This window comes from Thamnophis sirtalis, unplaced genomic scaffold (genome assembly GCF_051295495.1).
Source record: "Thamnophis sirtalis isolate CommonGarterSnake01/CBP01778 unplaced genomic scaffold, rThaSir2_p1.2 scaffold_2, whole genome shotgun sequence".
NCBI lineage: Eukaryota > Metazoa > Chordata > Lepidosauria > Squamata > Natricidae > Thamnophis > Thamnophis sirtalis.
The window spans coordinates 128,798,725-128,824,025 of record NW_028261382.1 but is presented as its reverse complement, the minus strand read 5'-3'; the positions used below and the strand labels follow the sequence as shown (position 1 = coordinate 128,824,025).

The 25,301-nt window shown below is 36.9% G+C and overlaps 1 protein-coding gene and 1 long non-coding RNA gene across 3 annotated transcripts in view; one reads left to right on the top strand and one right to left on the bottom strand.

The window, feature by feature from the left end:
* Positions 1 to 23,418, top strand: ATP6V0D2 (ATPase H+ transporting V0 subunit d2). Of its 2 annotated transcripts, none has more exons than XM_087706896.1 (8): positions 1 to 223; positions 4,241 to 4,412; positions 10,217 to 10,395; positions 14,528 to 14,607; positions 16,347 to 16,424; positions 17,552 to 17,728; positions 19,837 to 19,914; positions 20,970 to 23,416. In XM_087706896.1, the coding sequence occupies exons 1-8, from the start codon at positions 94 to 96 to the stop codon at positions 21,129 to 21,131; spliced, it is 1,056 nt and encodes a 351-aa protein (XP_087563022.1). In that variant the 5' UTR covers positions 1 to 93; the 3' UTR covers positions 21,132 to 23,416. The 2 variants fall into 2 exon arrangements, with proteins under 2 accessions (XP_087563022.1, XP_087563023.1); XM_087706897.1 differs by lacking the exon at positions 1 to 223 and adding an exon at positions 2,958 to 3,670 and having other exon boundaries at positions 20,970 to 23,418.
* LOC148049156 (uncharacterized) overlaps positions 1,215 to 25,301 on the bottom strand; it is a 53,263-nt gene continuing 29,176 nt past the window's right edge. Inside the window, exon 2 of the long non-coding RNA XR_015695609.1 lies at positions 1,215 to 1,725. This is a non-coding gene — a long non-coding RNA (uncharacterized LOC148049156). The remainder of the gene's footprint in view (positions 1,726 to 25,301) is intronic.

Below are 25,301 nucleotides of genomic sequence, written 5' to 3'. Positions count from 1 at the left end.
TTTGAACCCAACCAGTTCTAGCTCCTTCTAGTGATCATCTACTGAAGAGAAACACAAAACTCAGGAGTTTCTGCACACGGGGAGATTTCCATTATGCCAGGCTACTCAGAATTTTATTTCAACGTTAATCATGGTTATCTAGAAGGACTGGTCCGAGGCTTTAAAGCTGGAATCTTGAAAGCTTCTGATTATGTTAACTTAGTCCAGTGCGAAACTCTGGAAGGTGAGTTGGGTTATGTTGAAGTTTAGTGTTTTGGCTTTGGGAAAATTATTTCTTTCTCTCTCTCTCCTTTCCCCCCTCTCTCCCCCCTCTCTCTCATCTCTCATCTATCTAACTATATCAATCTATCAGTCTGTCTGTCTGTCTTTCTGTCTATCTATCTATCTATCTATCACCTATCACCTATCACCTATCACCTATCACCTATCACCTATCATCTATCTACTGGCCACCTTTCTCAGAAAGGGATGCTGGGCTCTGTACAATAAAATGTTAAAATATGTAACAGTATATATAAAAGTTTAAAAATAGACAAGAGATTAAAATTAGTTAAAAGGTAAAGGAAGGCTTTTAGGGGACTAACCAGCCTGAAAGCTGCATGCTTCTTTGGGCTTCCCAGAGAGGCCATAGAGCCATGGAGCTTCCTTTTCGGAAGGCCAGGAGAGTGGCGGCCTGCCTCACATCTGGGGGCAATGGCAGAGGAGGCCCTCTTCCTGGACCGCACCAGCTGAAGTTCTTTAATTTATGCGGTCTGCAACATAACTTTCCTGCCTGATTGGGTGGGATGCTGGACTATGTAATGGGATGAAGATGGTTCTGTAAATAACCTGACCCCATGTCATGCAAAATTATATTATCTCTCTTAAAAAGAGAAAAACATCAATATCTTGGCATTAGATTAAACTTTAATAAAAGAATGCTGGATATATCACTGGAATTACCAGAATTAAAACCTGGGATTATCTTACAAAGAGATCTTTAGGTCTCAGGTAGGGTGTAGGCAGAAATCACCTTGAGAAAAAAATTGGAAAGCTTTTTGGGTTACATTATGACTTCTACTAGAATTGTGCTTCTGTTATGCAGTTCTAATAATAATGAGAATATGTTCTTCTATAGTCTAATATTTAATCATATTAGTAACCAGGTCCATTAGCTGCATTAAGACATTACCTGAAACAAGCAGATGTAGAATGTTAGGACAATTTTTTTTAAAAAATTCACAAGCATAAACATTTTTCGCTACACTTTAGGATGTCTTGAAGCTGCAACAGATTTATAAAGTTAGGGTTAGATTTATAAGAGAAGCTGCAATAAATATGTACATATATCTAATATATGACTATTAAACTATTGGTGGGCTGCATTCAATACTTACAAAGGAAACTAGAATAGGGTTAGATGAACTATAGATGAACCTAAAGCAATTCCAGAGTAATTAATACAAATGTAATTACTTAAAATAAAAAGCCACAAATTCAGGAATCCCTACTAATTTATTTCACGTGATCATGTGCATGACTAAAAATTACTAGAAATACATTATGTTATATTTATGGTATTTTAAATTCCCAATGTAATTAGAGTCACTTGAATACAGCAACAGGCTGAGGTTTTGAGGTCATTATAGGCTATTTTTGGATCCTGGTCTTTCTGAATTCAGTCCGAGAGGTGATTAACTCCAGGCAAATCTTGCATTTAGAATTTCATCTATTTACTGTTTCTATCTAAAAAAAGAAAAGAAAGAAAAGAAATAAATTAGGAAGCAAATATGCAGGCCAATGCCTGTGATTATTTCACATTTCACCCTTTTACCGCAGGTAAGGCTATAATCTTTACAATGTTTTACCAACAGACCACTGTTTTGAATTCTGCAGCCCTTTGTTTAGCATACAATCCTGATTAGTTTATATTGGCAGGCTTTAGCCTAGCAGAAATAAAGTGACTGCTAGATTTAACCTTCAAAGTCTGCATGATGCTAGATATCAATAAAGACATACAGAAAATGTGTCGCTGTCCTTCACAGCTGTCTGAATATTTACAGCACCGATCTAGTAGCACAATCTCTTCACACATCTCCAACTCCACCTTTTTTGTACATTCTGGTACATTTTTCTGATTTATTTAGCATACAATTATTTTCTCTCTCTTCCTTCCAACTAAAATGAACTTCCAAAAGTTTGGATTTTTCTTAGAAAAACTGGCCCACCCAAACAACAACTATCATTATGAGAATGATACAAAGGAACTGGAGCTTTCAATCTCATTGTAATGGAAAGAGGAAATTACTGCTCCTGGAATGGAAGAAGTTAGTTTCCAGAAATTATGTAGGAATTGATGGAAATAAAAGGAGGCATGTAAGATGGTTATTGCCTACTGCATTCCTGAAGCTTAAACATTTTGAAACATATTAATTAAGCTCGCACTCATAGTGTGCTCTGCAAGAAATCTTCACTTATAAACTATGGTATGACAATATACAATAGGTTATGTGACTCAACATGATAGCAGCTTTGCAATACTTTGGTCTTGTAACATCTACAGCTTGGATTGATGCATTTCTTTGAACTAGATTTTTTTACCTGGTTGGTTTTGATCTATACAGCTGCAATCTTTTTAAAGAAAAAAAATCAAGATGTTCATAGTTTTCTTTTTGAAATGTTCCTATAAAAGCTGCTATAAATTTTTTACTGCTTAGGGAATAAATACCTAAGGGCTACCTCGCTATTTGGAAATTTTAAATTTATCAGACTTGAACATTCTGTTTCTACAAAAAACACCCTACTTGGAACAACTTATATCCTCTGACGTTACCTTAACAGTTCCTAGGTCCTTGGTTAGGACTCGAGCTGTTGAGCTACCAACCAGCACCAAAGGCTGTGAATCTTACCAAAGACTAACCAAATAACAATAACAATAATAATGAGGAGGAGGAAGAGGAGGAGGAGGAGGTGGAGGAGATCTTGTGGGACTTTTGAATACAAAAGGATCATCATTTGGAGCACAACACGCCAGATATCATGGCTGTAGAGAGCTGAAGTGTACAGTTTATTGATATCACTGTTCCTGGAGATGCCAGAGTCGAAGAAAAAGAACTAGAAAAAATAATGAAATATCGCGACCAGGTCATCGAAACTACATGGCTATGGATGAAGCATGTAATAGTGATACCCATTGTCATCGGGGCACTTGGCCTCATGTACAAGAATTTTACAAGATACATCAACAAATTGCAGCTTGCTGCAATAACACCAGTAGAACTGCAAAAAAGCTGCACTACTCGGAACATCTTATATTTTAAGTAGGTACTTGGTTGATACCTAGGACACTGGCAGCAAACCATTAGCACCAGTCACTGCTATTTGTAATGCATTTTTGAATGTTCAGTTGGCTGAGTTTCATGTTTAATGAATAAAGTAAATAATAACAATAACAACAACAACAATAACAACAACAACAGTAATCTGTTTATAGAACAAAACAATATCTGGATTTATATTGGTTACCATTTTAATGGTGAGTGCAATCCCATATAATAATCCCTATTTGGAGTATTGGGAACAATTAAAGGATATAGTCCCTGTAGTTCAACTTCCAGGAGCAGTCTAGAAATCTGAACTGGATCATTTCGTGGCATGCAAGGGCTGCTATCCCGAAGGCAGTTGAATCAAGGTAAGTAAGTGGATAGTATATAAACTGCAGTTAACTGAAATTGAACTCAATGTCACCTATGATTAAATTGCTTACACTCAGTCAGAATGATTGCCCCTTATATATTTAATCTGGGATACCAGATGTGAGTTGCATAATTCCACATAGCCATTAGATAACATCTGAGTTAGACTTTCTCATTGCTACAATCTAATGGCAGTTTAGATCTGATGGCCCTATTTTGAGTAGAGATTATGATTGCCATAGCAAGTAAATTTTGCTGGCTTATTCAAAGAATGACATTTCTATCTAGTTTTCTTTAGTCAGGATGCAGGATTTTCTAAACCAGGATGTGGGGCCAACAGTACATTCTGCTTTCAGATTCTGGCTTTTTAGGAGAACAACATTCTAATAAATTATTTATTTATCTTGATTTGGTTATACATTCTCTAATTTCTGACTTATCTTTTGAATTCAACAGAAACTATTGTTTGAGCCAATTGTGATTTAGAAAATATTTCAATTGATTTGTCACTTAATTGGTTTGAAAACAGTACATTTGTTGTTATTATCTTTTCAATTCTGTTTTAGACCTGAAGTTACATTTACAAACCACAGATTATGGAAACTTCTTGGCCAATGAAACTGGTCCTCTTACCGTTTCTACAATTGATGACAAACTAAAATTCAAACTGTTGACAGAATTTCAGTATTTTAGAAATCATGCCTTTGAACCACTTTCAACTTTTCTAAATTATGTTACGTAAGTAAAGTTACATCCTGAAATTATTGTGCCAGTGAGCTATGAAGAGGAGCTAAAACCTATGTCTTTATACTATTGAAAAGTACAACATAACTGCATAACTGTTATAAAAAAGTATAACTGACCTAAGCGTAGTACATAAAATTATCCGTTACAATGTCCTACCTGTCAATGACTATTTCAGCTTCTACCACAACAATATACAAGCAAACAATAGATACAAACTTAAGATAAACCGCTCCAAACTTGACTGCAGAAAATACGACTTCAGCAACAGAGTGGTCAATGCTTGGAATGCACTTCCTGACTCCGTGGTTTCTTCCCCAAACCCCCAAAACTTTAATCTTAGACTGTCTACTGTCAACCTCACCCCATTCCTAAGAGGTCTGTAAGGAGCATGCATAAGCACACCAATGTGCCAACTGTCCCTGCCCTAATGTTTCTTTTTATTCGTATCCATTTTATGTATCCAAAATCATGTTTATACTTATGTAGTACGTTATCTAATAAATGCTTGACAAAATAAATAAATAAATAAATAAATAAATAAATAAATAAATAAATAAATAAATAAATAAATAAATAAAAACATCTTGTTAAAAACATGAACTGACCTGTTGAATACGTCATGGGAGACAACTGGAAAATCTTGGTGGTGTAGATTAGAGTAGGACACTCAAAAATCTTTGCAAAAGATCATAACAAAATCCTCCAGCCAGTCAAGAAACCAACACCGACACCTTCATCTATTCATCAGAAGTTAAACTCAAGGAAAATTTAACTTTTATCTTAGAATTTATTTTTAAAAACCTAGCTATCTCAAGCATACATATTCTTGAATATGCTATTGCTGTTTAAATATTAATCATGAAAATCCCCATGTTATGCTTGCCAAATTGCTTCATAAACTGTGTCTTCTTGGCTAGGTAGCTTCACACTGTTGGAATGGCCAAGCAAAATAAAGAACGTTTCCATCCAGAAATATTAGTTTTACTTGTATGCCAGTTTAATACATAGACTTACATTAGAGCAATAGAACATTTTTATGCTGCCACACAACTGCTAGATAGTCTGTATCTCTTTGTTGGCATCTGCTAGACTTTGGGACATTTTGATACTACGCTGAGTAGCCTTATTTAAAAATCCGAAACAGAACTGCAACTTTTTTTTCCTAGAATTTTTTTTTCTGTTATTGTAGGAATATTTCACTCAGTAGGAAAGATGAGTCATAAAAATGTCAGAGAGTTTTTAACCTTGTTGATCTTTCTTTTTTTGTAAAAACGGGTTGCAATTTCATAACATAGAAATTACAGAGGTAGAAGAAAGCTTAACACCCATCCTATTCAGTGGAGGATCTGCAAGAATAACTCTGGGACCTCACCATCCAGCCTCTGTTGAAAAACTTGCAGTAAAAGTAAATTTATCATTTCATGTGGCTTCAGGGTCCACTGGCTGACAAGTCATATAAACAGGAAGCCCAAATCTAGAATGATCCCCCTCCCCTTGTAGCATGAGTTAGTTTTCAGAAGTGATTTAAAAATTATTATGAAATAGACTGAGCCTGAACTATGTGCAGAGAATGTTGAATGCAGATCATTGTAAAAACCTGGCATTGTTAAGCAGCAGCCAGGCAATTCTGAATAGTGGAATGATCACTGTTATTATTGACAACAGCCCAACCATTGCCCCCCCCACCATATTTATTATTAGGTGGCTGGGTCTTATTTTCATTTAAAGTTTTCACAAAGCTCTTACCCAATGTTGCTCCCAAGGTTTGTGGGCAAATTCAAATGCAAGGACATCCAATAATTCAATACCTCTTGGAGCAGTCACAATAACATTGTGGTGCTATTATTATCAGTCTTTAGAACAGTGTTTCTCAACTTTAGCAATTTTAAGATGAGTGGACTTCAACTCCCAGCATTCCTCAGCCAGCATTCTGGGAGTTGGAGCCCACCCATCTTAAGTTGCTAAGGTTGAGAAACACCCTGTAGCACGTAGACAGCATGCTAGGAAGCATTGTGAGCAACTCTTACATTATGTCCTATAAGCATTCACACGGTTGCCTTAGCCTTTGCCTTTGCCTTGGCAGTTGTAACAAGAACTCAAAAGTAACTAAAGGCCAACAAATCTCCTCTTTCATGCCAGACATTGGCACCATGGATTGAAGTAGACATGCTAGGGATACTTGATCACTGCATTACTGTAATGTTCTGGGTACCTGATATGGCACTTTTACATAATACAAGGTGATGACCTAATTAGGCAATATAGCATTTAGCTAACCAAGTAGAACAATATTCGGTATGTTTGGGAACCAAGCAGGGATGGTGGTATTTGATTATTAACGTTTACTACTCACTGTTTAGGTCATTAAATTGAGTTAAATTGTATTAATATGTCATTATTATTATTATGCTCATATTAATTTTTAGAAAAAATGGTTACAATTGTTTTGTATTATTGTTGTAACCACTTTAATACTTGGAGATAATTAAATATATTAATATATTAATTACTAGTTTGCATCTAAAAATTAAAGATGCAAATGCTAGGTCAAGAGACCTTGTTTATATTTCACTTGGCAAAATTGCTTTGAGATGCTAGCAATGTGGAAACTAAGTAGAAGCAGCCTTGGTAAATTACTTGAATAGAGAACCATCTAGGAATTCCATGGCTGTTGGATAGACTGAAAGTAAATAAAAGCTACCATCCTTCTAAAGAAGACAAAGGAAATACAGTTCTTCCTGGATGCAACTACCAAGTTCAAATCAGGATGCCTTTATCTTAGATTTTTATTATGAGTGATGCTTGGGAAGCTGCTCTGTGCCCACAAGAATTGTGGGAGATATGGCAATCTGGGAAGAAACTTCTAAAATCTCTGATTGTTTTCCTATTTATTTATTTTAGTTAACAGATCCAGAGATGGATCTATAATTTCTTCTAAAGACCTTTCCTTGAAAAATAGTGTGACTGATTTTAGCCTAAACACATTTTCCTTAAGCAACTAATTTGGACTTTCATAAAAGAACAATTATGTGTTAGCTGTGTTCATTATTGCTACATCTTTACAGCACAGAAGGTTTTTTGTTCCCCTTAAATGTCAGAATAGCTGACTGACTTTGAGTAACATGCACTTAGACTGGAGACTGGGAGTCATCTGTCATTATCTCTTAAGCAACAACATGACTTAGTCTGTCTCCTGAGTTGCCACTAATGTTTTGGGGTCCCTTTGCTGAGAATGCCTATTGAGGCAGAGTGACCTAGAACCTGTTTTAACCCCCTTCTGATTCTATCAAAGCAAAATCTGTCACAAGCCTAATATATGTACTGAAAAACAACATATCCTTATGTTATTTCATGTGATGACATTTGCATACTTTTAAGGAAATAAATTTATAGCAAATGATTCCCATAGTCTCAGTTACTGTTGTGTGGTGAACAAATTCTATGAATTGTGAATAAATTTAAATAGAAATGGAGCATGTTAAGCACTTTTAAGTTCCATTGAAATAAATGACTAGTGTCCAAAACTATGTGTTTTGTGTGAAAGAAAATGATGTAATGTTCAAAGAAAAACCATAGAAATTACTTGATAAGATAATTTAATAAACTAGTGTGGAGACTGAAAACATGCAGACAAGCTATGTGTTACTAATTGATTTTTTTTCCTAATTTGCAGTAAATATGTACATTTTTTCTCTTTTGTTGATTTCTAGCAACTGTCTGGATTACTTCCCGTAGTTTTCTTGGCAAAATTTTCACAAGTGGTTTCTTATTGTCTGCTTCCTAGAAATGAGAGAGATTGACTGGCCAAAGTTCAAATACCTGGCTTTTGGCCTAAGGCAGGACTAGAACTCACAGGCTCCTTGTTACTAGCCTGGTGCCTTCTAACCTTCCTCATACATTCAAATACTTACCTTTTAACTCTTTATAACATTGTAGGGGACACAGTAGCTCAGCAGTTAAAGATGCTGAGCTTGTCCGCAGGACAGCTGACAAGTCTGGGTTCAAGACCCGAGTGCTGTGTGATGGAGTAAGCTCCCCAGGTCCTGCCCATCTAGCAGTTCAAAAGCATGCAAATGCAAGTAAATAAACAGGTACCACTTTGATGGAAAGGTAACAGCATTCTTGTTGCCTCGGCTTATAGTCATGCTGGCCACATGAACATGGAAAAGTCTTAATCATGCTGGCTCCCTCTGCTAAGAAACAGAGATAAGCACTGCTCCCTAGAGTTGGACATGACTGGATAGAGGAAATCTTTACCTTTAACACCATCATAGTAATATTAGATTTCCTTCTTTTGTTTGAAGCACTGTTTCTTTTTTTTAACTTAACTATTAATTATGATTTTGTGCCTGAATCAATTGCTGTGTTTTATCATTCTGAATTAGAAACATATCCTATTGATTACTGAAAAGAGTTTTATAAGCAATTGCCTTGGAAGACCACCCAGAAGCCAGCTTTGGTATAACATGCAGTACAGTTCGATGCTTATTTTTAATGTATAAAGCCCTTTATGGTTTGGAATATGGATAGGTAGTTACAGGTCTGCCTGTTTCAGATAGAACTATTCCATTCAATGCATTTGTCTTGCATTTGTCCTGCCCTTCTGGGAAAAAAATCAAGAGAAAGCAACTTGGCGTCTCTTGGTCCATGCTCCATTTCCATAGAATATCCTAAACCTGGAGATTTGGGTGGTACTATCCCCAAAGGCAGATAAAGTGGAGAACGGATATTAAGATATCAGGTTAGAAAGTTGGAGGCTGTGAGTTCTAGTCCCACTTTCATCACAAAATTCAGCTGGGTGACCTTGGGCATGTCACTTTCTCTCTGTCCAACTCATCTCACAGGGTTGTTGTTATGAGAAAAATAGGAAGAGGAAGTTGTGTCGGATTTGTTTATCACTTTGAGTTAATATAATAAAAAGTGGAATGCATGAATTAAACTATTCTATGTGTTTTAATTTTGCTTACTGGGATGCCCATGTAACTTGGACTTGGTATTCTGCTTTAGTGGGAGTAGATTTTATGTGTATTTTTGTAACCTGCTAAGAGTCCGTTTGGGAGTCAGCAGTATATAATACTGCAATTAGATAAATGGATTTCAATTGATAATTCATTTCTTAGAATATTATATTAAGTCCCTGACATCACCAATCTAATTGTCTTGTCTTATGTAAAAATGAGAAAGACTGAATACATCTTCTCTATAAAATGTATTAATTAAACTTTAAGAAGAAAAATTAAATATTTACCCCAAATGACTTATCACCCAGAGAAGAAGGTGGCAGAGATGTGTCTTCAAACACATTGCTATGTGACTTATTAATAAGAGTCAGTAGCATGTGTCTCCTATTTATCAATATAAAGTAACATTCTTGTGCCAGACCTGTTGCTTTCCAAGTACTGTCAACTCAGCTGCTATGGGCAGGATTGAGTTGTGGTCCAAAATATTTGTAGGTTTATAAGTTTCAGAATGGCTGATAGAGAAGTGAGGAAGAATGAGGATCACAAAATCCACATGAAGATAATGAAATGTAAAAATAGTTGGACTTTCCCCATCTCTTAATGTGCTATGGTCTGCAAAATAGATTCCTTTTAGACGATATTGTCATCTTGTTTAATGTAGCATGCATTGTGAAGAAATTCTTATTTCCATTTTATCATAGGAGCCCTGCTTAGAGGAAAATTAATGTTCTGCTAGAAAGATATTAGATTTAACATTAACCTGATTGTTGGATTTTAAAATATTTTTCAGAGAATGTAATAAAACCTTTGACTGATGTTATCTTGTCATACTAGGTATAGTTATATGATTGATAATGTGATTCTCCTCATTACTGGTACATTGCGCCAAAGACCCATAGATGAATTGGTTCTTAAGTGCCATCCTTTGGGCAACTTCGAGCAAATGGAAGCTGTCAGCATTGCTCCAAACCCTGCAGAGCTCTTCAATGCAATCTTGGTTGACACACCATTAGGTATGTCACTTTATCTTTTCGTAGATTTCTAAGTATGTTCCCATGGAAGAGAACATTTCCTACTATATCTTCTTCCTTTAAAAAAACATGAGGCCCATCAAAATGAACATAACTTACTAGGCTCTGATTTACGTTTTAGTGCCGGGAAGACACATTACATATTAAATAGTTTTTACACATTTTTTTAGCTAAGTAGATCACATGCTATACCCCTTTGTATGGATGTTTTTATGCATTTCTTTTATAACAGAAAATCGGTTAACACAAGAAAAATACATACAATAGTGTTAACAATATAATATATCCTCAAAATTAATAATAATGAAAATATTAGCGGTAAAGGGGAAAAAAGAAAAACCGTCTGCAAAAATGTTTTCAACCAAAAATTCCATGACAGTATTGAGGAATGTCTTCTTTCTTGCCCCTTTGTCAAAGTAGTCAATTAAAAAAAAAAATCATATGGGATTTTAAAACCAGCCTATTGCTGCAGATCAGGTAGATTTCTCCTTTCCATGTTATATCATGATTATTTTAACCAGTACCATATTTATAAATGAAAAGCATTAATATTGATTAATTCAGCCAAGAGAAGTGTATGCCCCTTTAATAAGAGAGTAATTGATCCAGCATTAATAAAATGAATCCAAACCACACAAATTAATATCTCTTTGGTTGTATTTCCAAACAATCGTTACCGAAAAGTTTCTGGTGCATCCAATATGTAGAAATTACTTCGGGAAATTGATTCACTGATCTTATTTTAAGATAAGAACCAAGGGTGGTAAAGGCCGGCTTTACTGCTGGTTCACTTGTGTGCATGCTTTACACACGCCAGTTGTGGGTTTCAAAAAATTTTAGAACCTATTCTGTAGATGTGGCCTGTTTTGTGGGAGTGGCTCGGCGGTCATGTGACTGGGTGAGGGTGGCCAACTTGGAAAATGTGATGAAACTCACTTAATGATGCTTTTGCTTAGCAACCAAAATTTTGGGCTCGGGTCATAAGTTCTCTCTCTCTCTCTCTCTTTCTTTTTCTTTCTTTTTTCTTTCTTCCTTTCTTTCTCTTTCTGTCTCTATCTCTGTCTCTCTCTCTCTCTGTGTGACGGTCTATCTCTGATTCCCTCCCTCCTTCTCTCTCTGTGTGCCTCTCTCTGTGTGTCTGTCTGTCTCTGTCTCTGTCTCTTTCTCTCTCACTCACTCACACACTCACAGACACATACTGTGATCCGTGACCTGTCAAAACCGCGGAGGACAAAATCGCGCATGTGACGTCATCACAGCGCGACGAAAAAAATTAAAAATTGAAATAAAATTAAAATTAAAGCAAGCCGATTCACATAAAGGTAAGGGTTAGGTTTAGGTTTAGGGTTAGGTTTAGAGCGTTAGGGTTAGGTTTAGAGCGTTAGGGTTACGTTTAGCGTTAGGTTAAGCAGTGTTTCCCAACCTTGGCAACTTGAAGATGTCCGGACTTCAACTCCCAGAATTCCCCAGCCAGCATTCGCTGGCTGGGGAATTCTGGGAGTTGAAGTCCGGACATCTTCAAGTTGCCAAGGTTGGGAAACACTGGGTTAAGGGTTAGCGTTAGGTTTAGCGTTACGTTAACGGTTAGGTTTAGGGTTAGATTTAGGGTTAGGTTTGGGGGGGGTTAGGGTAAGGTTTTCGCTTTATTTTTACATTTTTTGATCACAGCGCGATGTTTTCGTCGCGCTGAGATGATGTCAAATGCGCGCTTTCGTCGAGCGCGATTTTGTACTCCGCGGTTTTGTGGTGGAACCCCGTGGTCACCATGTTGAGTGTTCCAATCACATTTAAAACACTCAACAACTGCCCTGCATTTATGGTTTTTTGCAGCATTTTGCAGTTATAGGACCAAAATATATGGTTAAAAGAACCTGGCAGCAGTGTTGGGGGGGGGGGGGCTCCACAGAACATCCCAAGATTGATGCCACCACATCTGCCCTCTTTGGGGACAGGTCCTTTTCAGAAGAACGAGGCCCCACTGGTCGTCATCGCATTCGTCTCCCAGCTGCGGCCCCACACTGTGATGCACACACACCCGCACAATTACAGCCCAGAGCAGGACTAAATCCCCTCTCCCAACTGACCCTTCCTCCCTCGGAAGGCTTCAGAGGGCTTCGGAGGGAAGCTTCTGCAGAAGCCCGGGTGAGTGAGAACAAGTTCCTGCCATTGCAAAGTCTCTGAGGCTGTAATTGTATGGGGTGTGTGCGCGCGCCTATGTTTTCCATGGCATGGAGCTGCGTTGAGGCTCTGTGCGGCTGACAATGACTTTGGAGCCCGTGGAAAACATAGGCCTGTGCACACACCCCATACAATTACAGCATTGGAGACTTTGTAATGGCGGGAACTTGTTCTCACTCGCCTGGGCTTCTGCAGAAGCTTCCCTGTGAAGCCCTCCAAGGGAGGATGGGCCAGTTGGGAGAGGGGCTTTGGTCCTGATCTGGGCTGTAATTGTGCAGGTGTCTGCGCACCTATGTTTTGCACAGTGTGGGTCCGCAGCTGGAAGACGAGGAATGCGAGGGGGACCATGGAGGCCTCATCCTTCTGAAGAGGACTTGTCCCCGAAGAGGGCAAATGTGGTGGCATCAGTCTTGGGATGTTCTGCAGAGCCCCCCAGGGAAAAACGTGGCAGGGGATGGCTTTTTAACCAGGCGGCTGTCAGAGAGAAAGGGCAGTGCGTGCCCATGGGCTTTTGCAACAGCCAAATACATGCCTCCTGTTCCTTCTTTGGTGGCTGCACAGCCACGTGGAGTGTGCTGCCCTCTTCTCTCTTACAGCCACCTTATTCCCAATGGAGGGAGTGGGGAATGCCTGCATTTTCCTGCCTCTGCATGGATTTACCACCCCATATTGGTAATGAGGCGGCTGTTGGCGGGGCAAGCCTGGTGTGGATAGGTGGGGCAAGTGATCAGCAAGTGGGTGGGCAGGGGGAGTGGGCAAAGGGGCAGGCAATGGGAGGGAACATTCCGGTATGCGGCCTCTGGAAGAACAGGTACCGGAAAACACGCTAAATTTGACCAACGGGTACGCGCATGCTGGGGTGTACCCCCTAAAACCTACCCATGGTGCACATGCACTCTGGATGCGCAGTTCAATTAAAATTGTTCTGTGCATGCACAGAACCCAAAAAGAAGATGGCAGTGGTGACGGCAGTGACCAACTGGTTCGAGGGCGTGGCAGGCCTGGGTCGCTGCCAGTTCCAGCAACCCAGGCCTCCATGCCACTACTGGTTCGGCCAAACCGGTAGGAACCCACCTCTGTTAAGAACCCAATTAAGTTTATTTAAAGGATGCCTTCATAGATTTATTTACACAGCACAGTCAAACTCAGTATTGAGTATTTCCTTTCCTCTTCACCAGTCATACAGGGTTTTTAACACTTTCAGCATCTCCTATAGCTGCATCGTGATAATTTGGATTAGCGTGCAAAAGGGGGCATACATATGTGCAATCTAAATAGGTCTCTATGTGAGTTTGGTGACATATGAACCAAAGCTACCTTCAGCTGAGTCAGATCACTACAATTGTCTCCAATAATGGCACTTCTCCCACTGTCTCAGCTCACGTACTTATTGTTAAAAATTGTCAGAATTAAAAACCATAAATCTGTCGCAAATTGAGGTGTTCTAACAACAATAGTTCTTCAAGATTTCAAATCTGATACACCAATCACAGAACTTGAGAACTTTTCTATCACTTTTCCTAACCTATTCTACAATAATGAACAACATTTGAGAATGTTCTAGGTTTCTTAAAGGCAACTATATTCAGACCCTGTTTCTGGAATTGGCAATGTGCTGCCAACTCCCTAGCCACTATAAAACTGATCACTTTCTTATAACATCATCAATAACAATTACAAGAGCCAACTATAATAAACTAGTATTTTAGAAGAGCATCCCAGGAAGCTATGGCTATCATTTAACATTTTAATTTTGACACAATTCTTCTGGGGATTTAATATTAACATTGTTTCATAATCATGATCCTATTCCTGTTCCTTTTTCTTCTATTTTTCATAATTAGAAAAACTGTTTAACATTTGAACATTTTTTTAAAAATGTAATAAATGACCTTTTTTGAAATCTGATCTATAGTTTAAATATTGTTCTTTACAGCTGACTTTTTTCAAGATTGTATATCTGAAAATGACCTGGATGAAATGAATATTGAACTCATGCGCAACAAACTGTACAAGGTAAACCCTGCTTGAATTCTATTCAATTCTGTTGTGTAGAGAAATCTGTGTGGATTAAGGCTACTAAAATAAGTGGCAGATTTATCGCTGGTACCATGTAAATATACATAAAAGAAAAGTACAAATAAGATAGATGTATACTATATATTACTGGCTGTGGCAAAAAAACAAAGGTACTTTGTGACTTCTGTTCTACTTTATGTTATTATCTGTCACACAAAAGCCATTTTGTTCAAAAATAGGATTTAACATATAGAATTTAAGCAGGTTCAGATGCAAATCCCATGTGGAAAAAACAGAACGAGTATGTCTTCTGTTTTCTATAACATATTTTTCTGACATAACATTTTAATGGAATCTTTCAAATCTCTGTTGCCAATAGACAAACAATAATTGTATATTAAAAGATTGCACAACTATACAGAAGGTATTAATAACTTTCTGGAGGCTAATCTATGCAGGTTCGCTCACATCTCAGCCCTCCTGAGTTTAGTGAACTTATATTTTGCACGAGGTTGCAAAAGTCATCCCAAGAACTTTTTGGTGTGCATGACAAAGAACAAAGTAATTCTTCCACTCTCTTCATCTTCACATCCAAGTTGATTCAACTGGCTGGATGGCTGAGGAATTCTGGAGTTGAAGTCCACACATCCTAAAGCTGCCAAGGTTCAAAAACACTGGAATACACATTCTTATTTTAACACTAAATGATTCCTCCACAGTGGATACAGTTTTAAAGATCAGAGGATAAGCTGTCTACATACAGCTCTGTTTTCTAACATTTGACTGCCATTCTCATGCCCTGACATCACTCTATCTAATGGTAGGACTAGCCCTTGAGGGTTGCTGTTACAAGAAGCATTGTCAGCTGATGTTGAATTCAGCAATATTTCTAGTTATTAAGTAGAAACCAAGATTTCCAAATTCAACTTTTATTTTAATATTGATCTTATGCAATATAGTTTGGGATGAAATTCAGGTGGGCTACAGGAACAGGTAAAGAACATATCCTCGAGACCCAAAGATTCTTTTTCTAAAAGGCAACTGGACTTGCTTGGTTTTTTTCCTTGAAAACATTTTACTTCTCATCCAAGAAGCTTCTTCGGAACTGAAGAAGCTTCTTGGATGAGCAGTGAAACATTTAAAAAACAACAACCAAGAATCCCTACCTGCCTTTTGGGGGGGGGGACACCTTTGGGATAATCATGACCTGGATGATTGAGAATCTCCATAGGCAAACATATTTCTTTAATTTTCTGTAGTACATTTACTGAGAACACATAAATATGCTCTCAAAATTCACAGCACAGGCACTGGCTTCAACAGTGTTCCTAGTTTTCATATTGTTAATTGCAGTCTCCGGGGGATAAGTAGAAACTTGCAAATTTGACAAATGGATGTGGAGGAAACTAAATTATTCTTATCCCTATGCCTTGCTTCTCAAATTCGTACCCAAGGTTACTAATAGCAATCAAGTCAAATCAAATAGAAAACAAACCAGAGATGCAGCCAATTCTCCTCTTGCTTCACAAAAACCTACATGAGTTATAAGTTTAATGGTGGAAGAAACACATTAACCTTACTTTCATTCTGCGGTAAACAATATATCAGTAATGTATTCATATTTTTCCTACTGTCTGGACTCGCATCTAAATTAACAACTCCAATTAAATCCTATTTGTGATCTTTCAAAGACGGTTTTTCAAATAAATGTGTTATTTTTCTGTTCTATTTTTTAGTCATATCTTGAGGCCTTTTATGCATTTTGCAAAAAAGAAGGTGGCACTACAGCAGATATAATGTGTCCTATTTTAGAGGTAAGAAAAAATTAATATGTCTTCTTTAGATCTCATTTATAATCCTAGAACTTCAAATAACAGCATTGGGAGCACTCTTCTTGTATAACATCCTGCCCATGGCAGGAAAGCCTGTATCATCCCAGACAAATGGCTGCCCAGTCTCTTCCTGAAACCTCCAGTGATGGAGCATCCACAACTTCCAGAGGCAAGCTGCTCCACTGCTTAATTGTTCTCACGGTCAGGAAATTTCTCCTTAGTTTTATGTTGAATCTCTCTTTAATGATTTTTCCACCTGTAAAAATATACCTATTGTTGATCCTATAATTTAGTATCCTATGAATATAGTCTACATGAATTCACATTAATGTATATCTATTGGACAGAAGTTGGATAAAAATGTATTAATGAAATAAATGTACAAGAATGCATTACATTAAGGGGAAATTGCTTGCAAAAAGAAATATGCAAAAATATTAACATTAGGAAAATGTAACATTAGGGAAATGGCAAATAACATCTGTTTGGAATAATGTGTAAAAATGCATACACATTGTTGTTGTTTTTTAAAAAGACATTTCAAACTCATATAGGAATGGAATTTACAAAAAATTCCAAATGGAAAACTAAGAAATTTATCAAAAGTTTAAATCAAAAAGATTTTGAAAACTGATAAACCAAGAAAAACTGAAATCAATCAGTGATCTACTTTTTTGTCTTATCCTTCGGTCCTTGGCATAAACAGCCAGAATTAAAGATTGCAAAAAAAGTGATTCACTTCTGTAGTACACAGCCTACTGATTTCTTTTTAATAAGTAAGTTTTGAAATATTTCATTGGTTAAAAATCTAGCTATTTCTGCACAGAACCAATTTTATTGGTGCTCTTTCAATTCTTCCTTTGGAATATGTTACATTACTAGGAAATAATGTGAGTTCCCAGTGGGGTGGAAAGGTGTTTACTTAACTTTTATATTATTAACAAAGGGAAGAAAGCTTAACCAGGTGGGAAAAAAACCAATTTTTAAAAATCAAGATTTCCAAAAGACAGAGAATTTCAGTGGATTACTAATACTCAGCATAACAGTTATGCATCTATGAATGATTCTTTAAAAATATGTAAAATTATCGTATGTTTTACTTTATTCAGTTTGAAGCTGACCGACGAGCATTTATTATTACAATTAATTCATTTGGAACAGAACTAAGTAAAGAGGACAGACAGAAGCTGTATCCAACTTGTGGCAGACTGTATCCAGAAGGCTTAGATATGCTTGCCAAGACTGAGGATTATGAGCAAGTGAAGGGTGTGGCGGACTACTATGCTGTATGTAATTTCCAAATTGTGCCTGATAAAACCATATTCTATAGGGTAGATGTTGGCAAATTTTTAAAATCTTAACATACTGGGTATACCAGATTCTAAACAAAGCAAATGGATAACACTGAATCTGCTTCAGTGGTGGGTTACTAACCGGTTTACTACCGATTTGCTTGTGCTCGCGCTCAACCGGTCCTCAACTGCCATTACTGATTTGGCTGAACCGGGCTGAATCAGGCCAGGAGCAATCCACCTCTGACTTGCTTCATTAAAAGAAATGCATGGAGCTCTCTGGCCAATGGTGGAGATTGCTATTTCCATTTCCAGTTCTTGCTTTTCTGTGATATGAAATATGATTGTTCTGGAAGAAGGAGTGCTGATAAATACAGTTGATGTTATAATGGAATTTCTATATAATTGAGGGGAGGACAGTGGGAGGGGACCTCTAGGGGAGAAGAGTGTCTTAATAGTGGATGCAACTGGGTAATTGAGGCCACACCTCTTCTTAACATATAGCGCATGAAAAAAGGGACAGGATTTTGATCACCAGTTACACCTGCATTTTGATGCTATTGACCTTTCCTGTCAACTGTACAGGTAATAGGAAAAACAGAACTCAGTGCTATATAAGGAAAAGGTAAAGGTTCCCTGTGCACATATGTGCTAGTCATTCTTGACTCTAGGAGGCGGTGCTCATCTTGTTTTCAAAGCCGAACAGCCAGCGCTGTCCGGAGATGTCTCCGTGGTCATGTGGCTGGCATGACTAAATGCTGAAGGCATACGGAATGCTGTTATCTTCCCACCAAAGGTGGTTCCTATTTTTTCTACTTGCATTTTTACATGCTTTCGAACTGCTAGGTTGGCAGAAGCTGGGACAAGTAATGGGAGCTCACTCCATTACACTGCGCTAGAGATTTGAACTGCCAAACTGCCGACCTTTCTTACTGACAAGCTCAGCGTCTTAACCACTGAGCCAACACATCCCTTCTCAGTGCTATATACACCACTTTAAATTATTAAGTTAAAGGCAAGATATAACTCTGATAAAGCTTCCAGAACTCTGACACATCGAGGGGCTCACTGATAGTATCTTCATTGTCTTAATTTTTTTTCTTGTTGAAAAATAACTCAGATTATTTTCCTTTCCAAGTTCTCAAAACAAACAGGAATTACCCCCCAAATCCTATAAAATCACTCTAGGATCCTGGGTTAGAATTTAAAGATATGAGGATAGCTATCTTGCCTTTAAAGGAAAATATGTACTGCTTTCTATCTCAACCAGTTGTTGAACACTTAGAAGAGCTTACAAGAGCTAGTTATTTGAACATAATGTAAGAATATTTATGTAAGTGGCTTCAAAGAAAATAAATTTATATTTCCTGGAATAGATAAAGTATGTTTTTACAATAAGGCCTTATTTTTCTATTTTTATGATCTCTCATAAAATTATAAATTATCAAAATTATTTAATAAAATGATGTAGTAAAGATATAGCTGCAAGAAAAAAATATTTAACATGGCTTTATTTCTTTGCTACTGTACATGCAATAAGGAATGCTGAAGTTTATACTTGACGCTAAGCTAGGTTATTCATCTTAATGTCTTGAATAAATCAGAATTATTGGGATCCCATTACACTCTGATTATAAGCGTGGCTCGTTCATTATGTTGACTGGATTTATGCAATATATTAAATCGAAAACAAACCAAGCACACTATAGGTTAGCATGATGTGTGACTTCAGTCCATGTAATAGTGATGTTGCCATAAAAGATTCATTGTACACACATTAAACTGAATCAGGCCAGCAATACACCTACTTGGATTCTGTTTATAGTGAGTGAACAGCAGTTCTCTTTGGAGATATTAGAACTAAATCCAAGAACTATACATGCAAATGCGTTGTCATTGAGCGCTAGCCTCTGTAAACTTTCCTTGAAGGAGTATTTTAAGAAAGGGGAGAAAGAAAGAGGGAGGGAACATGCTTTGCAATTTATAAAACATGTGAAGTAAAACTATGCACTGAAGAAGCGATTTACCAAGAGCACTTATAGACAAAAAGAAGCAATTTGTGAATATTTTACATAATATTTAGTAGCTGTTTGTGCTTTCAGGAATACAAGGCTTGCTTTGAAATGGTTGGAGGTAGTACAGGTGACAAAACCTTGGAAGATGGTTTTTTTGAGCTCGAGGTAAGATTTGATCTTCCTTTCAAACATTGTCTTCTCGAAATCTTTATTTTCAATGTACTCCGAGACATTTTGTTTTGTGGGCCCCACAACAGACATATGTACTGTGGATGTTCCCAAGACTAGGAAAGGACTTCAGAAAAGGTTTCCCAGATTAGTATATCTATTGTTCCCTATGTGACCAACAGAACAGGTTGGTTCCTTCCATCCATCCATCCATCCATCCATCCATCCATCCATCCATCCATCCATCCATCCATCTATCCATCTATCATGCTGCCCATCTCTTCCTACAAGGTGACTGTGGGCTCATTTAATTTTCTTCACAGAGACCTCAATTTATTTTATATTCTAAGAATTGACTGAGGCATGATGGGTTTGAAATCACTGTAATCATGTGTGAAAATCCATGTTTCATGAATATAATAAAATGAAAACAAAGTTATAATACTAATATTTCATTTGTTTAATTTTAATACACTAAGCCTTTAATGTAATACTCACCCTTTAAACATCTTTTGGTGCACCCATCCTCTTTTGCAGTGTGGGCCTTTCAGATATGTGACTCAAAGGTTGGTGTGGACTTTGTTCTAAGATTCACAAACTTCCTTGCTTCTAATTTTTTTTGAAAAAGATGTATTTTTAACATTTTATAAGTGATAAGTGGCATCAAAATGAAGAAAGCTGCATCAGAATGTCTGGCCACAAATTACTTCCCTATGGGTCAGGTATAATGTCACAATGCATATAGAAACGGGCTGGAGCAAGTAGGACCATACCACAATGTTGCTTTAGACAGTTTTGCCCTTCTTGACCCTTTTGTGAAGGCTGCTGTTTCTGATGATCCTGTGAGCTATTTGAAGCATTGCCACAAATGCTCAGATATAGTTAAACCTCAGGCCAGCTTTTACTGAGCAAACTAAAAGGAAAATCAATTTAAATTTACTGCCATTTGTAAAGCTCTTTTGAATTCCAAAGAGGGAAAGACATGATTTAGAGATAACCAGTTATCCTTTTTAAAAAAAATAATAATTAAATATATTTCTCCTTTTGTATAGGTAAAAATGAATGTGCTGGCATTTAACAGTCAATTTCATTTTGGCGTTTTTTATTCCTACATTAAACTGAAGGAACAAGAAAGCAGAAATATTGTATGGATTGCTGAATGCATTTCTCAACGGCACAGAACAAAGATTAACAACTACATCCCTATATTCTAAATTGATTCTTAGTGGTACCTGTTGTCATTTATTAAGGGTCCTTTACTAAATTATTCCTCAAAAAAACAGTCTGTTTACATGTTTGGCCATTAGGAAGAAATTGTCTTAGAATGTAGCATTTCGTTGTTCCCACATGTTAAATCTGTTTAGATGAAATAACTCATAGCCTGATTTGAGCAATTTTCAGTTATTATATTACAACAAATGTAAGGTGAATACAAAAGCTTGTGATTAGGATGTTTCAAATATCCTACTTTACGAAAGGCAATCATCCATTTAAAGGGCTGTCAAAGATGATTTTCAATATAAAGGCAAGCGCCACTTGAAGAGATTTTCAAGACATGTATGGCTTAAAGATAAATAATAATCAGTTTATGCAGGACTTTAATGCTTGTGAATAATTAGCACCTGAAGCAAAGGTTTCTATGGATGTGCTCAGGAAATTGAAACTGGTGGCAGAATGGTGCAATTGAAATGTTGAGTGTTTTAATGTATGTCCTATATGTGATGCACATAGTAAACAGGTATACCATTAATCACACCATTATGGCTGCCATATTGACTTTTCTGATATAGAATAGAATAGAATAGAATAGAATAGAAGAGAAGAGAAGAGAAGAGAAGAGAAGAGAACAGAACAGAACAGAACAGAACAGAATAAATAACAGAGTTGGAAAGGATCTTGGAGGTTTTCCTGCTCAGGAAGGAAACCTTATACCATTTCAGATAAATAGTTGTCCAATCACTTCTTAAAAATTTCCAGTGTTGGAGAATTCCATGAACACTCCCTCAGCTGGAGATTAAGCAAAGGCATATAAGTCACCTTATCATAGCCTTCCGTACTTTGACAAGATGGATGTCATTTCTATTATGTCACAGTAATTATTTAAAAATCTGCCTTTATTTTATGCAACGTTGCATAAAATTATTGTAGATTCCTTTGGGTTTTCTGTGATAAAGATGTCCTCAATTTGATCCAGAGAGGGAGTCAAACTATTCTCCAAGGCACCTGAATGTAGAACAAGAAGCAATGGATGGAAACTAATCAAAAAGAGAAGCAACTTAGAACTGAGGAGAAATTTCCAGACAGTTTGAAAAATTAATCAGTGGAACAGCTTGCCTCCAGAAGTTGTGAATGCCGCAACACTGGAAGTCTTTAATGGTATAGGGTTTCCTGCCTAGGCAGGGGGTTGGACTAGAAGACCTCCAAAGTCCCTTCCAACTATTGTATTATTGTATTATTGAATATATATAAAGAAAGCTATCCTTTAATTTTAACTCTTGTGGAAAGAAAGGGATACTTAGCCTTACTGCCCTTCTATTATTTACTAGTGGATGGCTAGGCTTAATTAAGCTATGAGTATCATTAAATCATCAATTGTGGATAGGAATCAATTTCCAATTAAGAATGTGTGATCTCCAAGCAATATTTTCTATGTGTATTAAGAAATTTTCTTTTTTTAAAAAAAACCCCTCTCCATATATAGAAATATGAAGCAGTAACTAGCCACTAAAGGCTTTTGTGTATTTAAGGTTAAACTATATGTGAGATTTGACTCACCTAATTTTTTTTTAAAGTAGCAAAATCTGATATATCACAAAACTATTAAAATTATAGTAAAAAAAATTCTTCCAATTCAAATAGCAGCTTCAGAGGAGCAATTTTCCTGTGGGTCAGAACAGTAGAGAAAAAAGTTAAACTGGTTATGAGTTGGATATAAATATTAGAGTCTGCACTTCCAACAAGTTGTATTACATTTCACAAAATGCATTTAATATCATAGCTGGTTCTAAGAAATGTCACCACTGGTGGAGGAGAGAGGGGAAAAGAAACATCTTTTTAAAGCTCTTGTATTTCATTAAAAGAATCAAATTATATTGCAGGCTTTGAGTTAAATGTCAAGATTCTTATAATGCCCTATTTATGAATCAGAGTCAATAAGAAACCACAAAGACAAAATCATCCCATTCTCTGGCATTTGCTTGCCTTTCGAAGCACTGTATATTGCAACAACAGAATCTTCCTTAATACTATTTTGAATCTTATTTTTGAGTTATTTTGAGTTATAATTGCTGTTTAAAAAACTTGCAATAAATGTATAAAATATAATGATTTTAACAAAATTGAATTATAGATGTTTGTTGTTGCTTGGTTAATAACTAGTAGAGTAAATAAATTGTTCAGAAATGAAGTGCAATATCATCTGCACAAATGTTTCAGTTTTTCTTCTGTGTGAAGATTTGCTTGCTTTACATTTGTGAGCATGTGTGATATCTACATGTACACATATGATACACAGAAATAACCTACATACATTCATCCAATCTATAGACTAGACTGGGAAATTCATGACGTTATCAGAACTCCAGTTTGACTTCAAGGAGAATCTACCATTTTAAATGTATACACCTCCTTATTTTCGCATTTGATGAAATAAAACATGTTTCAATGGATTCAATGGATAAATTGGATTATATTACACATCTGAATTATAAGCTTTCTTCTGTTTTTATGTTTTATTTCTCTTCAAGAAAATGTAATATTTCATACATTCTTCTTTTAATATGGACAATGTAGAATTCCCTCCATTTTCCTTCCTTCTCCTTCACTCAATGTAATAAATGCTATTCACTACTGTTTCATGGACATTATTTCCATTTTTGTCAATAGAAATAAAGGTGGAAGATCACATTTATCACACTGAGTTATCCCACATGGAATTGTCCTGGGGCGCATTGGTTCTGGCAAAATGGCTGTGGTGAGTTGTGCCATTCCGCCCACCATGGCTATGATGAAACTGGAGCTACATGTGGCTCTTTCATCCCTCTGCCGCACTAGGAGAAGACTCTATGGTGGGGGAACTGGTCTTCTGGTCAGCAGAGGAAAAAAGGACATGCTAGGAGGAGACTCTATAGTGGGAAAAACCAGACTGCCGGTCAGCTCCAGAATTGAATGGGGGGCTTCTGGTTAAGATCTTTGTGACTCTTTGAGGGTTTAAGGTTGCCAACCCCTGGGCTGGGGGAAGACAGATAGTATGTTGAGGTGGTTAAGGCACTGGCCTAGCAACAAGGAGACTGTGAGTTCTGGTCTTTCCTTAGGCATGAAAGCTGGCCAGAGTTTTTCCATGGACCAAATTTTTGTGTGCACCGAACCGGCAGTAATGCCGGGAGCAACCCACCCCTGCTCCACACCATTTCTCTGCTCATGTGAACTGCCAAAATTGAATGATAACAAGAAAAATTTCAACAACACATTTTTCAGTTGCGTCTCTGAATGAAAATAAGGTCAAAATATGTATAACATATATACTATGAGCTAGAACTTGGAAGATTCATCTACAGGTTATATAGCCTGTTTTTATTTCTCAATATATATCTATGGATATGTGAGTTTTGGCCCTTGTAATTTCTTTATCTGGCAATGGCTAAGAGAAGAAAGAGACAGAAGGGCTAATTCTGTCTGCATAAGATAGGGCCTTAAGAACAAATGCATATAAAGACAGAGTTGAGAAAACAGCAACAGCAAAAGTTGCCTCTACAAAGAAGTTGAAGAAACAATGGACCAGTTTGTTAGTTGTTGCAAGAAGATTGCACAAGCTGATTGCAAACAATATCATGACATAGTAGCAACAATAATTCAATAGAATATCTTCAAGAAATGCCACTTGCCTTCAGGCAAAGACTGGTGGGACCACAAAACAGCTAAAGTAACAGAAAACAAAAAAGCTGAAAAACAGACAAGCATCTGCCACACAACAGTCCAGACGTAACTGTTAATAAGGAAGACCAAAAAAAAGTCTAATTAGTGGACATTGCAATAGCTGAGCATAGCAAAATAGAAGAGAAAGAACTTTGGGGGGGGGTCACAAAATATAAAGATCTGCAAATACAACAAATATGGCAAAAGAAAATAAGGATAGTACAAATAGTAATAAAAGTGCCTTGAGTGCAATTCCAAAACATCTGGAACACCACTTGAATAACACTAGCATTGACAAAATCACCATCAATCAGTTACAAAAGGCAGTTTTACTTGGAGCAGCTTGCATCCTATGACATTACCTTTAACGACAGCATCTGCTTATCTAGATCCATGGGAAAAACTCAGGTGGATAAAAATGACAAATCAAGTCTAAATATCTGGCTATGTGAGCAGGATGATGATGATGA

Coding starts and splice junctions, on each gene's coding strand:
- ATP6V0D2 (XM_087706896.1), top strand. CDS start 94: ATGCCAGGCTACTCAGAATTTTATTTCAACGTTAATCATGGTTATCTA. Junction 4,413..10,216: donor ACTTTTCTAAATTATGTTAC/GTAAGTAAAGTT, acceptor TTGTCATACTAG/GTATAGTTATATGATTGATA. Junction 19,915..20,969: donor ATGGTTTTTTTGAGCTCGAG/GTAAGATTTGAT, acceptor CCTTTTGTATAG/GTAAAAATGAATGTGCTGGC.